At 36.6% G+C, this 13,282-nt stretch overlaps 1 protein-coding gene across 2 annotated transcripts in view; it reads right to left on the bottom strand.

The window, feature by feature from the left end:
- LOC111872234 (E3 SUMO-protein ligase RanBP2) overlaps positions 1–13,282 on the bottom strand; it is a 142,413-nt gene that overhangs the window by 17,523 nt on the left and 111,608 nt on the right. For both annotated transcript variants that reach the window (XM_023865920.2, XM_023865921.2), the window contains exons 30-33: positions 11,054–11,208; positions 7,510–8,566; positions 4,499–4,714; positions 2,534–2,667 (exon numbers count right to left, since the gene is read on the bottom strand). In XM_023865920.2, coding sequence (XP_023721688.1) covers positions 2,534–2,667; positions 4,499–4,714; positions 7,510–8,566; positions 11,054–11,208 — 1,562 coding nt within the window. The remainder of the gene's footprint in view (positions 1–2,533; positions 2,668–4,498; positions 4,715–7,509; positions 8,567–11,053; positions 11,209–13,282) is intronic.

The following is a 13,282-nucleotide window of genomic DNA, read 5'->3' as shown; positions in this document are numbered from 1 at the left end:
TATATGACGAATATATATTTTAGTTATTTTAATATAAAGACAACAGGGCATGCAATGCAGTAGTTCGACGTACATCGAAAAGCACCTGAAGATGGCACTTTAGTGCCGAAACATGTAGTGCAAGAGAGAAGAGTAAGGTGAATAAATGTATGCACTGTAAGACGGTCAGAATAAATCACGGACATAAATCAGTGCAACAGGACGCTAAAATATAACATTAAAAATGGAGCTTACCTTAAAAATGTATTCTAAACTAAAAGCCCCCTGCAGTCATACTTAACTGAAATATGTAGAGTACATGTCTTTTAAAATGCAACCAATTTTCTTATATATTTGTAAAAGAAGTTATAAAAGCACTATAATTCCTAAAGAAGGCATAGAATACAAAAGAAAAAAAAAACTTTTACAATAAATGTTTGAAATGATGTCCTACATCCTCTCTGCAACAATGTACCTGAGTCATCACAACCTGCACCAACTTTATAAGCATAACTTCTTCAATGTTTACTTTCAGATGACTGACTGTTCTTGGACTGCTTTCAAACATACAACTTTTCAAAAGATCCCACACATAAAAATCCAAGGGTATCAAATTTGGTGATCTTCAAGGCCAAGTTCTTTGGAAGTGATTCTGGGACCAAAAAAACTCTTCTTGCATTTCAAAATTGGATCACAGTATCTCAATAACTTCTCCTGCTACAGTTGTTTAAAAAAATGTAGGACCACAATTCTTTTGCATGATATTGCATACCAGTAGCCTATTTTCTACATGCATAGCAGAGCTTCGTGGTATTCATGGGGGTTCTCTGAACTCCACACCCTGCAATTCTGAGAATTAACAGTCATCATTGGGATTTGTCTGAATAACAGACATTATCCATAAATGTGTAGTTGTCATGTATGAAATTTTGAAACTGTAATGCCGCTAAGGTTACGTACATGTAGATATAGTTTTGGGGTAAAATTGTAATAATAGTAGCTAGACTATAAGATTAAGAAATAGCCATGATGAAACGGACCAGGAAGCTTAGGTCTACAAAGAATTGTAACAGGGAATGCCTGAGTCATTAGAATGCTAACCCGGCAGTGTAATAGCGCTGACATTGAGGAAGGAGCTATATGAAGTGGGTCATAAACACTATGGCAGGAGGAAAACGCTGAGTCAGAGGAGGCGGTAGACCCGAAAGAGTCAACCCCTTCTCGATGGGCAACCAATGAGGGAGGCCAAAATCACGTCAGAATGGGCAGGCAACCTACCCGGAACTCAAAGAATCAGCAAAGAGAGGTTATATAAACCCTAGAAGACTTAATCAAAAAACCTTTTGTCTTTAGACTTTTGATTGATATTAAGTAACTGAGAGTTCAGGGGAGGCTATCGCCGAGAGAGTGATGGCCGTGAGTGTGCGCTGGTGGCGAGCATCTATTTCCTCATCTCAAGTAAGTGAAACCAACTTCATATAGCCATGAACATTAAGTGTAACAGTGATAATTGTAAAGAGTAAAACCACAGGGAAAGATAGTCTAACTAGATTGACTAGGTTCATTCGAGATACCGCGGCGTAGAATACCCGCCAGTAGGGTGACAGGAGGTAGAACCAATGATGACTGCAGGTTCATTATCCAGTGATGTACAACCGACTAACGTCGGTAAGAGTGCATATAGATGTATATAGTGACATAGAGAAATAGAACAGAATAGACATGCGCGTGAGTTTACTTTAACCTAGCAATTCCTTAAGTGTTACCCTCTTCCTTGATGACTCCAGGACCTCCCAACACTCCGGCAAATTACGAGTTAAGCCAGGACAGTGACGCAAGCTATGATAAGTTTACTAGATTTCTTGAAAATAACAAGATGGTGGCAGCATACTAAACAGGGTGACAGAGCGGGATATTTCCACGCCCTCTGTCACCTCGGCATAAGAGAGGTGTAGCGGCGGCTTAAGAGAGGTGCAGTGGCGGAGGCGGTGGAGGTACCTCCACCCCCCTTCACGCCATAACAGAAACCATTAGCAGTACTGCATGCATGCAACAAAGTCTATGGGGGAGTATTTCTTGCATAAGGAGAATATAATACAACAGCAGTTTAAGTTATGAGCAGATTTCAGCAGCAGCAGACTTTGCTGGACACCTAAGCTTTCAATTAAAACTGTGCTCCAACAAGTTTGACAGTGATTAAATATGCTGCCATTATCTTGAAACTTTGGAATAAAGCACACATAGTTGATTTGTTTGGTAGCCCCTCATCAGGATATCATCTATGAAAAAACATTCTGACACACAACAAAAGTTTGTTTGAAAAATAATGTTCAATTATGCACACACGAAAAAAAAAACTGGTAACAATGACCCTGAATAAACAGAAGATGATGTGTTTGATGATTCACATACTACATAAACAGAAACTATCAGTATCACATGGGTGCCAAGTAACTGTGCTGTTTAAGCAGGGGAACAATAGGGGTTGCATTTTAAAAGACATATCGCATAAACTTGCTTTCACTAAATACATTGAAAACCTGAGTGAAATTACCTGTTCCCTACGAAGCAGTAATCTGTAAGTGTTATTAATTGGATGGTGCAAGATTTTCATTTCTCCAACACCTCTTTCCTTCCATTCCTTTGTGGCTGCTTCATATCTATACAGTTTAGCTCGATGACAAAATACTGTAAAAACAAGTGTGTAGATAAAGTATCCATATTACCACACTTTTAGATTATTGCAGAACATACAAAGCATCACAAAATGAACCACACTTAAAATCAGTACAATGAAAAAATACATTACAAAACTAATTTCGAAGAAAAGCGTACAGAAACCAGATGAAAAATGTTTGCAATTTCACACTACTGTGGAGTACGAACATCATCCCATATGATTCTATACATCCTACAGTGTTACTTCCAATCAGTCAAAAATAATAAAGGTTCAAACAGAACCCCATCTTTGAACATATTCTAATCTCAATAATCTGTGAAAACACAACTGCTGCAGCATGTCACAGTTACCAAATGTCATCTGGTTTGTGAATGCACTGATCCTTTGTGTTGAGAACCACTTTAAGACACAGAATATGGATTAACATTCCTACACCCAATAGAAAAATATATAAATGCCTGTAGGTTCAGTACAAGTGTTCATCCGACTTCCTGTGCTCTCACTAAATCAACTACACTTTGTTAATTCTCTTGCATTCAATGCACTTGCCCTGACTCCCCAAGATTCCAAGCTCCAAATCTGTCATCTTCCATGGTTTAGACCAGTGGTTCTTCCGAGACCACGGCCCAGTAAATTGTTTCTTTATAAGACGAGAGCCCGGTGTTGGGTTGAAGCCCGGAGGTTGAGAAACACTGGTTCAGACCATTCCAAATAATTCATACAAGTCAGAGGTTCTGTGCAGCAGTCTGTTATAAGCTGACTGCTTATGGTGCACCACCCCTTGTTGACATCTGCAACTAGCTTATTCAGTGCATTCACAGTCATCTTACATAACTGGAGGCTGTTTCCCCCATCTGCGACCTAAGAATGCACCATGCTGTGATGACTTTGCATGTACATGATGACAACGATGACAAAAACAAAAACAACAACCTACAACTATAAGCAATTAAAATTCTGGAAATAACCAGTATTTGAGCATATAACAATCTGCAAAGGAGTCCAAAATGCCAGAAGGTAGTACATATGGTTAATTTGGCCATGAAAGGGTTAACTCTCATGTATAATCATAACGAGGTCCTTATTTGATACTCTGGTGCGGCAGATGTATTTTTAGTTTGACAAGTAGGGACTTGAAATGATTCCTCATCGACCATATCCATTTCCCATATTTCACCTTTTAATTTAACATAAAAATTAACACAACAGTAAAGATACATCAACAAATAAGAATTTTAATGGTAACAAAATAATTTTACCAATGAAGTATGTTAACTTGTATATATTTTTCTCTTAACAATCTTCATCTTTGCTACAACAAACAATTTAAGTTCATAAGTTCGTGGGCATGTACAGTAATGGGAATTTCATTTTTGATTAAAAAATTTTCACCTTACAAACAGTTTCCACGGAAAGAATTGCCTTCATAAATCAAGGGTTACCTGTACATTTGTAATAACCATATTACAGAGACTGCATCAGACAGACATTGCATAGAACAAAGTTTTCCAACATTTTCAACTCACATCACACTGAACAAGGTGCTAAAAGTGTCGAGGTACACCATCAATTTTTATGGAGAGATTTTATCTTAAAAAATGAGTAATATGATTATGTTGAAAAATAGCTAAAATTCTAATCATGGTGTTATTTTTAAAAATAACGTGGTTCACAGAGTTTGATGAATCTTTTATTCCTAAATTTTTTCTCACTTTTCAACCTTCCCCTGACCCCTGTGGCATACATGCGAACCATTCAAGTGACACCAGCGTGCCACAGCATACCATTTGAAAATAGCTGGCAAAGAACTTCTTGGGAGGGGAGAAAAAAACTACCAACCTTTAGTCTCATCTTCTTCACCTGTCCTGACTTCTATTTTATCAGGCAAATCAATAACGGGCTCAAAGTGAGGATCATGGGAACCGTTTGTAGTAGCATCAGCACAGCCTTCATCACCACTCGAGTCATTTTCATCTCTTCCCTTTCTGGAAGCTTGCTGTTTAGGAGTGTTACTGAACGCAAGTGAACTACCTCCAGCCCATGAAACATTGGTATCTATAGACAAAGGTTGTTTAAATAAAAGTGAATTTGTTAGGGAAACATATGAAATACAAACTCCCAAAAGAAATCTTCATATACAGTTCAGTGAAGAGAAATATGATGATAAAGAAAGTCATATTAACAACAAACTTACCGCCTATGTTTAAACAATCAAATGACACTTCAAATAAGTACAAAATACAAGAAGAGAACCTATCACATCTTATTAAAACACATTATTCCTTAATTATTAATCAATTACATTTTCTACAATTTACATGAATAATATCTGGAGATCATTACTAAAGGATATGTAACAGGCGACATGGACACACGATCTTTACATGCCATGTAACCAATTTTGTTCTAGCATGTGAAACATGAAATAGCATCAGCCACACTAATGCACTCGTAACTTTTGCTCCGCTTCTTCCATTGGTTTGGCACTACTGCAGTCTGCGGATGCTGAAAACATCCTGAACTGATGAAGAGCATGTTTTAGGCATATCGATTACAATGCTTTCAGTTTGAATAACTGAGATTTAATTATTGTAATTATTGGCAGTTCTGTATGACATAAGTTCTCTAACATGGTTTGACTTAAGGTATCCCAGAGGAAAGTTCTGTGCCTTCAGTTTGAATAAAAAATTCAAATGGAAGCATGAATCCTACATTGTCATCCTACTACAGTCCTGCCATACTGGTTTATTTTGTTCCAGAAAAGGCGAGCTGGTAATTTTATTACAATTAAGTGTTTCTGCATAGTAGGTAATTTATGTATATTTCCACTATTTTTCACTTCCATTTGGTTTAAAAAGTTGATATAACCATCATGAGAAATACAATTCAAAAGAAAACACAGAGAACATAGAGTCAAATAAAATTCAATTTTGAAACAACTGTTACACTGGGTATAACCAAAAACTGGGCTACACTGAACTACAATGTGACCCTTTGAGACCAGTCACCTGTTGCTAATTATTAATTTCTCATTCCTTATATTAGGAGTACAACACAAAAAGTACAAACAATTCTCAATTAAAAGAACAATAAACAATACCAGGAACTTCAGCATTACTGCTTGATCACACCAGTTCTAAGGGGATTAAGGAGTGATTATTCTAGTTCTGGTGTTATGGATCAGATATACTGGTTGTTCAACAGTAATATCAGTTTTACTTACACCTATATTGTTCATGCCTTTTTATATTTATGTTGCAAGTGGGTGTTCCATAAAGTTACAAGAGATACAAAAACTAACTTTACAGTAAAGAATTTTCACTGTAAAGAGGTACTCAAAACCAGGAATACTGAAAAATGTGATACTATCTCTGCAGCTAATGCTCCGAAATGTGATACACATAAAAAAAATGATGAAATTGTAGAAATGATTGCTGCAAGTTAATTCAGAGCCCTTCAAAACCTCAAATAAAGGAAATCCTCTGAATTAGAACATTAAACCAGATCATACAGAGTATACAAGGAATATTATGGCATGCACTCATACATGCTCTTCACATTGGGGATTATGATCAACAAGAAACTGCTGCAATGCTGTGTCAGAAATGAAAGCTAAACTGGAATGTGTAAGGAAGATTCTGTCAAGCAGGCTTTCAAATTAAACAGTCACATGAACACCCACAACATGGTGAACACGAGCAATGGAAATATCTGCATTATGACTGAAAAAGAACTTTATTTAGCAGGAGTTTGTGTTTTAGGTGGAATTTATTGCAGTTGGCTTGTCAGTCTTTGCATATTTGAAATAGGAAATGCACAAAACCATCTCAATCTGACAGGCAACAGTGTCCAGTTACTGCTGGACAAGCATTCTTGATAAGATGAAGCACCATATTGCTTCTACACATCAAGTATTTAAAGGCTTCATGAGGACTTTCCAAGTTTCTGGAAAGGATGTGGAGGTCCTGTGGAACAGCTATCATGATTGGCAGACCTCAGTAATGGAATTCTTCATGTGGTAGAGAAAGGATATATATGGTTGCAAACCAACAAACAATACTAAATAACTGAATTTAGTACTGTGATGCAGAATGAGATGTAACCATTCATATTATTCACTCTAAACTTCATCTTCCTTTATAATTGTCTCCAGTATGTGTTACTTTTGTAATCAGTTCTAATCCTGCTATTGCTAAATATCTTCAAATGGTACCAGTTCATTCCTGAAACAATTCTGGACCCATGTTCATATAAAAATTTCTGTTCTTTTAGACCATGGTACTCACCATCCAATTTTCTGTAACCATTTCTGGGACACCCATACAATTATACACATATATTCATAGAGCTTTGATTTATTTCTGTAAAATCTGAAGATCACATCAAAATTTTAATTCATAACTTTACAGGGCACAAAAGCGTATTCTGAATATATAATCCAAAGTGTCACTGACACATGATGCAATAAGCTTCTTCAGTTATATTACTCTTGCAGAAAATGTGACAAATGATTTATGCTACAAATCCATACTATTTGGGCTCTAATCACAGAGGAGACCCTCCCAACGTTGTACGGAGACTGAAGAGACAACGGCCATCCGACCTTCCGAAAAGACAAAATTAGGTTAAGCAATAAAGTCTAGCATCAATTTTGTTTAAGAGCATTGACGCTGGTTGATTCTCTACTCATGCTCCTACTTTTAACCAATTTACTTATTGCTCCTTGCTGTAGTGAGTAGACTGTAAATTCGCAGAGAAATAAATAATAATAATAAAAAAATCACAGAGGAGAAATATAAGCTAACATATATCTACAACCTGCAGTTTAAACTGCAACTCAGAATTCTTACCTGTCTTGAATCCCAGTTTCTCTGATTTGCTTGCCAATTTGGCAAAAGACAGATCTGAGTCAACAGGTAGAAAAGGCACACCTTCCCCCTCTTTTGTCTGGAAAGATGATTCTGCTGCCTCAGTAGTTTTAATGAAACTGGAACCACCATGCTTAGGTTCAGAAGTGCCTGAGCTGGCAGAATGTGCAGAGAAAACTGGGTCTACAGAGACCTGAGTGGAAGGTGCCACTGTGGTTTTCAGACCAAGTACTTCACTAAAACGTATGTTCACAGGTTTTTCTCCAACAGGATCTGACACGGATGCAGGTTTTGATCCAGCAGGAGAAAAGACAAAACCAGAAGGTTTTGTTGCCTCAGAGCTACCAGTTGATCCTGGGGGTACAGGTTTTGGACCAAGTGCTGTAAAACCAGGTCCTAATGGTGGCATGATAGTTGTTGTGGGGGTTGAACTGATGCCTGAAAACAGTGAAACAGGCTGCACTGTACGCTGACCAAAAATGGTAGCTGAGGAACTCTGCGGGTGACTGAAGACTGAGGTTAAAGTTGTTTGAGAAGTAATACTGGTGTTCACATTGGATGATGCAATTAACTGCTGGGGATGGGTTGTTTTGGACAGCTGCTGAGGAAACAGGGAACTCTGGTGTTGAGCTGATGTTTGCAGTGAACCGAAGAATATGCCTGGAGTGACTTGTGATACTGAATTCTCTGCTGACTGAAAACTGAACACTGTAGGTGAGGTAGTCTGCTGTCCTTGAGCTAATAACTGGTCAAAAAGAGTTCCTGTTGGAAGAGATGAAGAAACAAACTGAGGTAATGCTTTTGTTGCAAATGAAGTAGAAGTAACTTTCTGTTGTGGAGACGTCTCATGAGCCAATTTCTGACTATGTGATTCACTGGGCTGAGTGGTGGCTGTAGCTGCAAGTCTGGATGGCCTAAGCAAAACTGTGGGCTTCAGAGCAGTGAACGAAGTACTTTCATTTCCTGGCGAACTTTTGGGTTGAATGCTGGATGCAGCACTATCACTCTTCACTGTGGAATCTTGTAGGCTTTTATGAACCTGGAAACAAAAGTATTATGTAGTAGGTATAAGGTAAAGCTATCCCTGTAACTGGCTGTGGAGGGCCATAGGGTAGTGACATGTCGAGTCTCCCACATTTACTAGACAATCAGCCCACAGAAGGTAGTGATGTCATCAGCCTTATGCTCTGGCCACTCTTTAACACCCAGGAAGAGTCCTGATGTTCATTTCTGTTACAGGCTGAGTGAATCCCAGGTCCATAGTGCAGCTGGAAGAATTAGTCAATTGAAAAATCCAAAAACCTCATTGGTAATCGAACCTGTGACCTTCCAGATTTTACTGAACATGTAGCAGACGTTCAGTGAAATAACTCTGAGTTAAAATACTGGGCATGTACGTCAAAGGTCATAGGTCTGAAATTAACAAAAGCTAAGGTACATGTTACTGCATACTTCCCCCAGTCCTTGCTTTGATAATGTACAAGCTTTGATTGTGCAGCAAATAGAAAACTTAGGCTCAATGTTCCCTCTAAGCTGTGTGTGAGCGTGGCTGCACATCAGCTGTTGCATTTCTGTGCACGAATCTCAGTCTCCCGCACACTGTCAGTAACTGCACACCGTTTTTTGTTACTTTTGTATGAACACTTCAGTGGATCAGGTTTTTAATATTTATTTTAAAATAAGTTTGACCCCACCAAGATGTCAACAGATACAGCACCATGATTAGCACAAGACAATCACAATGACATTATGAAATGTAAAGCTGCATGAAGTTTTAAATTATTGTGTGTAATAGTGAATAAATCATCAATTCTCAAACTATAGAACCTCATACAGTTCTAGTCTTTCCTCATCAACTAAGAAAATACACAACTGATACCATGAATAAAAAGCAAATATGTCAACAGTAACAATGGCCAAAAGAACTTCATGACCTGAAATGTAAGTCAATATTTTTGCATTCCATTTGATGACTTTTAAGCCAGTACTGTTTGCAAGTCTGCAAGTGAAAGGAAGAGAACCAAAAGGTACATGAATCACGCTATGTATGCATATGTACATATCAAATTTTTAAGGGCTGACTGGAGGATTACATATCTGGTTGAAGTTAAGCTGATTATGTCTTCCACACACTGCTAAGATTCATCCAGTGTATAAAAAGAATTAAAATAAAGAAATTCCTTTAAATTGTTTTAAACTTATTTATATCATTAGAAGTTACTTTAATTTTATTATGTAGTGCATTGTAAATCCTTACAGCCATGTGAATTACCCCATTATCATATTTCGCCAAATTTACCTGCCTCATATGTATGTCCATATTATGTCTAGTATTTATTTCATAGCGATCCCTATTTGTATCAAATATTTTTCTAATGTTTTTACAAACACCATTGGTTTTACATTTCTTATCTTGTAACAAGCTGTATTTAATTTCTTTATTATCTCATCTATATGTCTATCCCAAGTTATATCATTTTGAATAGTCAGGCCAAGAAATTTTATGTGATTTGTATTTAATAAAACTGTTCCTATGCCTACCATTTCTCTTAACTACATTATTTTTTACAGTGAAGTTTATATAATATGTTTTCATTATATTAGGTGACATTAAATTCTTTTTAAACCAGTCCTCCAGCATCCTCCATACTTCATTTTTTGTATTTTTAAGTTTTATTGGATTGTCTTGAGAGATTAAAAACTGGCATCATCAGCAAATAGAATGGGAATACTCTAAGTCTCCAAAATCTTATGTAGGTCATTTACATATACTATAAACAGCAGTGGTCCCAGTATCACCCCTTGTGGGACACCATTAGTTACTTTAACCCATTGAGAGTTTACTTTACTACTGTTTGTCCCATTGGAGATAGCAGTTCTCTGTTTTCTATTCAATAGATGTGACTTATATACGTTGTATTGTTTGTCTTGTATTCCATAATACCTCAATTTATTTAATAATATATCATGACTAACACAATCGAAAGCCTTTTCTAAGGCACAGAAAATCCCACAGACTTGCATTTTTTTATTTAATGAGTCTAGTATTCCAGAGATAAGTCTATAAATTGCATTTTCAGTCCCTTGATTTTCTCTAAATCCAAACTGGTATTTGCTTAATATACTATTATCATTCAAATGTTTTAACAATCTACTATGTATTACTTTCTCAGATATCTTACTAATAGATGTCAATATGGATATAGGTCTGTAATTTGATTCTAAGTTTTTATCACCTTTTTTCTATATTGGTACAATTATGCATTCTTGTTACAATAGACCTCTACTGCAATTGTTCTCTCTAATATGCTTATGCTTAATTATGAAGACTATGAAGTATGACTACATAATACAATCTGGAATTCTGTGCATTTGTTCCTGTAGATCTGAAACAATTACTTTCCCCTGGCAAACTTTGAAAAAGCAAAAAATAATATTCTCACAAGCTACAAACACCTACTTTGGACCAAAGAATACAATATATATATATATATCTACAACTGTTATGAATAAATATATTTAATACCTCAATTTCAGTGTCGCTATCAGTCTCACAACCTGCACAGCCAGGGCATGGAGGCTTATACAAGTAAGAATAGAAATTGGCAGGAAGTTTCAGCTTCATGGCTGCTGCTTCCTCCTCTGGGGTCACTTGAAGCTCATACACAATTTCCACATCATCTGGAGAAAAAAAAATTGTGTTGCTTGGTGGAACTGTGAGGCGTAGTGATGAATATGTAAGTAAGGAAATGATATGACTGGGTATGTAGTATCATTGAACAAGCCTGAAGAGTTAATTACAAATTAAGAATATTACACACTTAATTTTTAATTAAATATCAAGTAACAGATGTGAAATTTCAGTGATTCTAATACTACTAGAGAAGTGCATCTGAAAAACAGAAAAGCCCCAGGAAGATCTTCAATCTGTATAAAGACACAATCAAAACTAATGAATCCATTAATTATAGTATCAAGTGATCTCTATCAGCAGAATTTTCAGTTCCTATGTTTTGTACCATCACCATACATGGAATTTTTAATATATACAAAGAACCATTTCATACAAAAATTATTACAGCTGTGCATAATGAATCACTAGCATAAGCTGAAAAAGTCAACAGGAGTTCAACAGTAATGGCAAGACACAGCTAAACAAATAAATAAATATATTTAATGCGGATCCACTTTTGTCATTTCACATTATACACAAACCATAGCTTAACATAACTGTTTATTTCCTGAAGCTCTATTGCCACAGAGAATTTCTGATCCTATATTCAACAGTGCTAGTGTGTGCACCCAAGAAATTCAGTCACATTGCAACTGTTAAGATTCAAAAGCTAACATGATGATCATACAAAATTTCATGAACAAAACTTATTACGCATAAATGTAAACATATGAACATGTGCACATAAACTCATACATGAACAAGAAATTCTTTGAAGAACTAATCATCTGCTTTCCTTTCACTTCAATTTGACTACCTGATATGATAAGCAGAAAGAAAACATTAGTATGTATGCATAAAGAAGACAATAAAACAGCACACTGATTTATGAAGATCACTGTTGAGGTGCCATGCTATACATACCAAGTTTCATGCAGACTGGTTCAGGCATTCAAATAATAGAGTCATGGTGTTGGTATTACTGATGAGAGAGAGTTATGATGTATGCTGCTGAGATGACCTGAGTGGCACAATATATACACACACACACACACACCACTTTTCATGAAGACTGATACAGGTGTTCAAGCAATATTAAGGTTTCACCTCAGATATCTGAGGGGGTGTGAGGTTGGTATTACTGATGGAAGGGATTTATAAATTAAGCTGTTGAGATGGGCTCAGGTGCCTTGGTACATGCACCTAGTTTCATAAAGATTCATTCTTCTATTCAAAGGTTAATAGGGAGGGATACACATACAAACATAGATAGCAAGGTGAACTCATATACCTAATTTTATTAAAAAAAGGGGGGGGAAGGAAAGTAGACTAAAAATAGACAAAAACTGTAAACATTTAAGATCTTATGTAGTCTGCAAAGTTTCTTCAGTTTTGTCTGTGCTTAAAGTNTGGTCGACACTGTGTCGTGTCTGTGTGATGCGGTCTGTGGTGTGGGGGGGGGAAGACTGTCATTACTGTCTGTATATATGTAACAGCTCTGACCTGATCATTACCATATGTAATATTTGCAGCCTTCACCAAATCATATTCACAAAACAATGTTCAAGAATATTAGACAGTGTGTATCAACATTTTATAAGAAATTTCAAATCTGAGCTGCTGAAAATCTGTTACCATATACATATTAACAAACCTTAATAAAGTACAGTAAAATACTGAATTTCTTAACATAATTTGAGCTCAAAAATTTACTGATTCACACTGAACAATTCACGTTATAACTTTACGTAAACTACAAACCTGGAACTAATAAAGTTAATAAGGGAGATTCATAACAATACTGTGGAACGCCACCTGAAGGTCAGATTGTGAATCCAGCAGTGGAAGCCATTGCTATGGAATGACTTTGCAAACATGCTCATTGCTAGGCAATGGCTCAGTATGTGTCACGTGACTGCAACCACACTTATGTATGCAACACAAGAAATGTTTGGAGCAGTGTTTTTGGTATGTGGTCTGCTGCAATGGCTACATCATGTAGAGAGGATATCACATAAGGACTATTATTGCAAGAGATCACGTTAAAAAAAATCTCTGGCCCTGAGCCTCAAGGGGCTTGGC

Source organism: Cryptotermes secundus, unplaced genomic scaffold (assembly GCF_002891405.2).
Source record: "Cryptotermes secundus unplaced genomic scaffold, Csec_1.0 scaffold797, whole genome shotgun sequence".
Taxonomy (NCBI): Eukaryota; Metazoa; Arthropoda; class Insecta; order Blattodea; family Kalotermitidae; genus Cryptotermes; species Cryptotermes secundus.
This window is presented reverse-complemented; position numbering and strand designations above follow the sequence as displayed.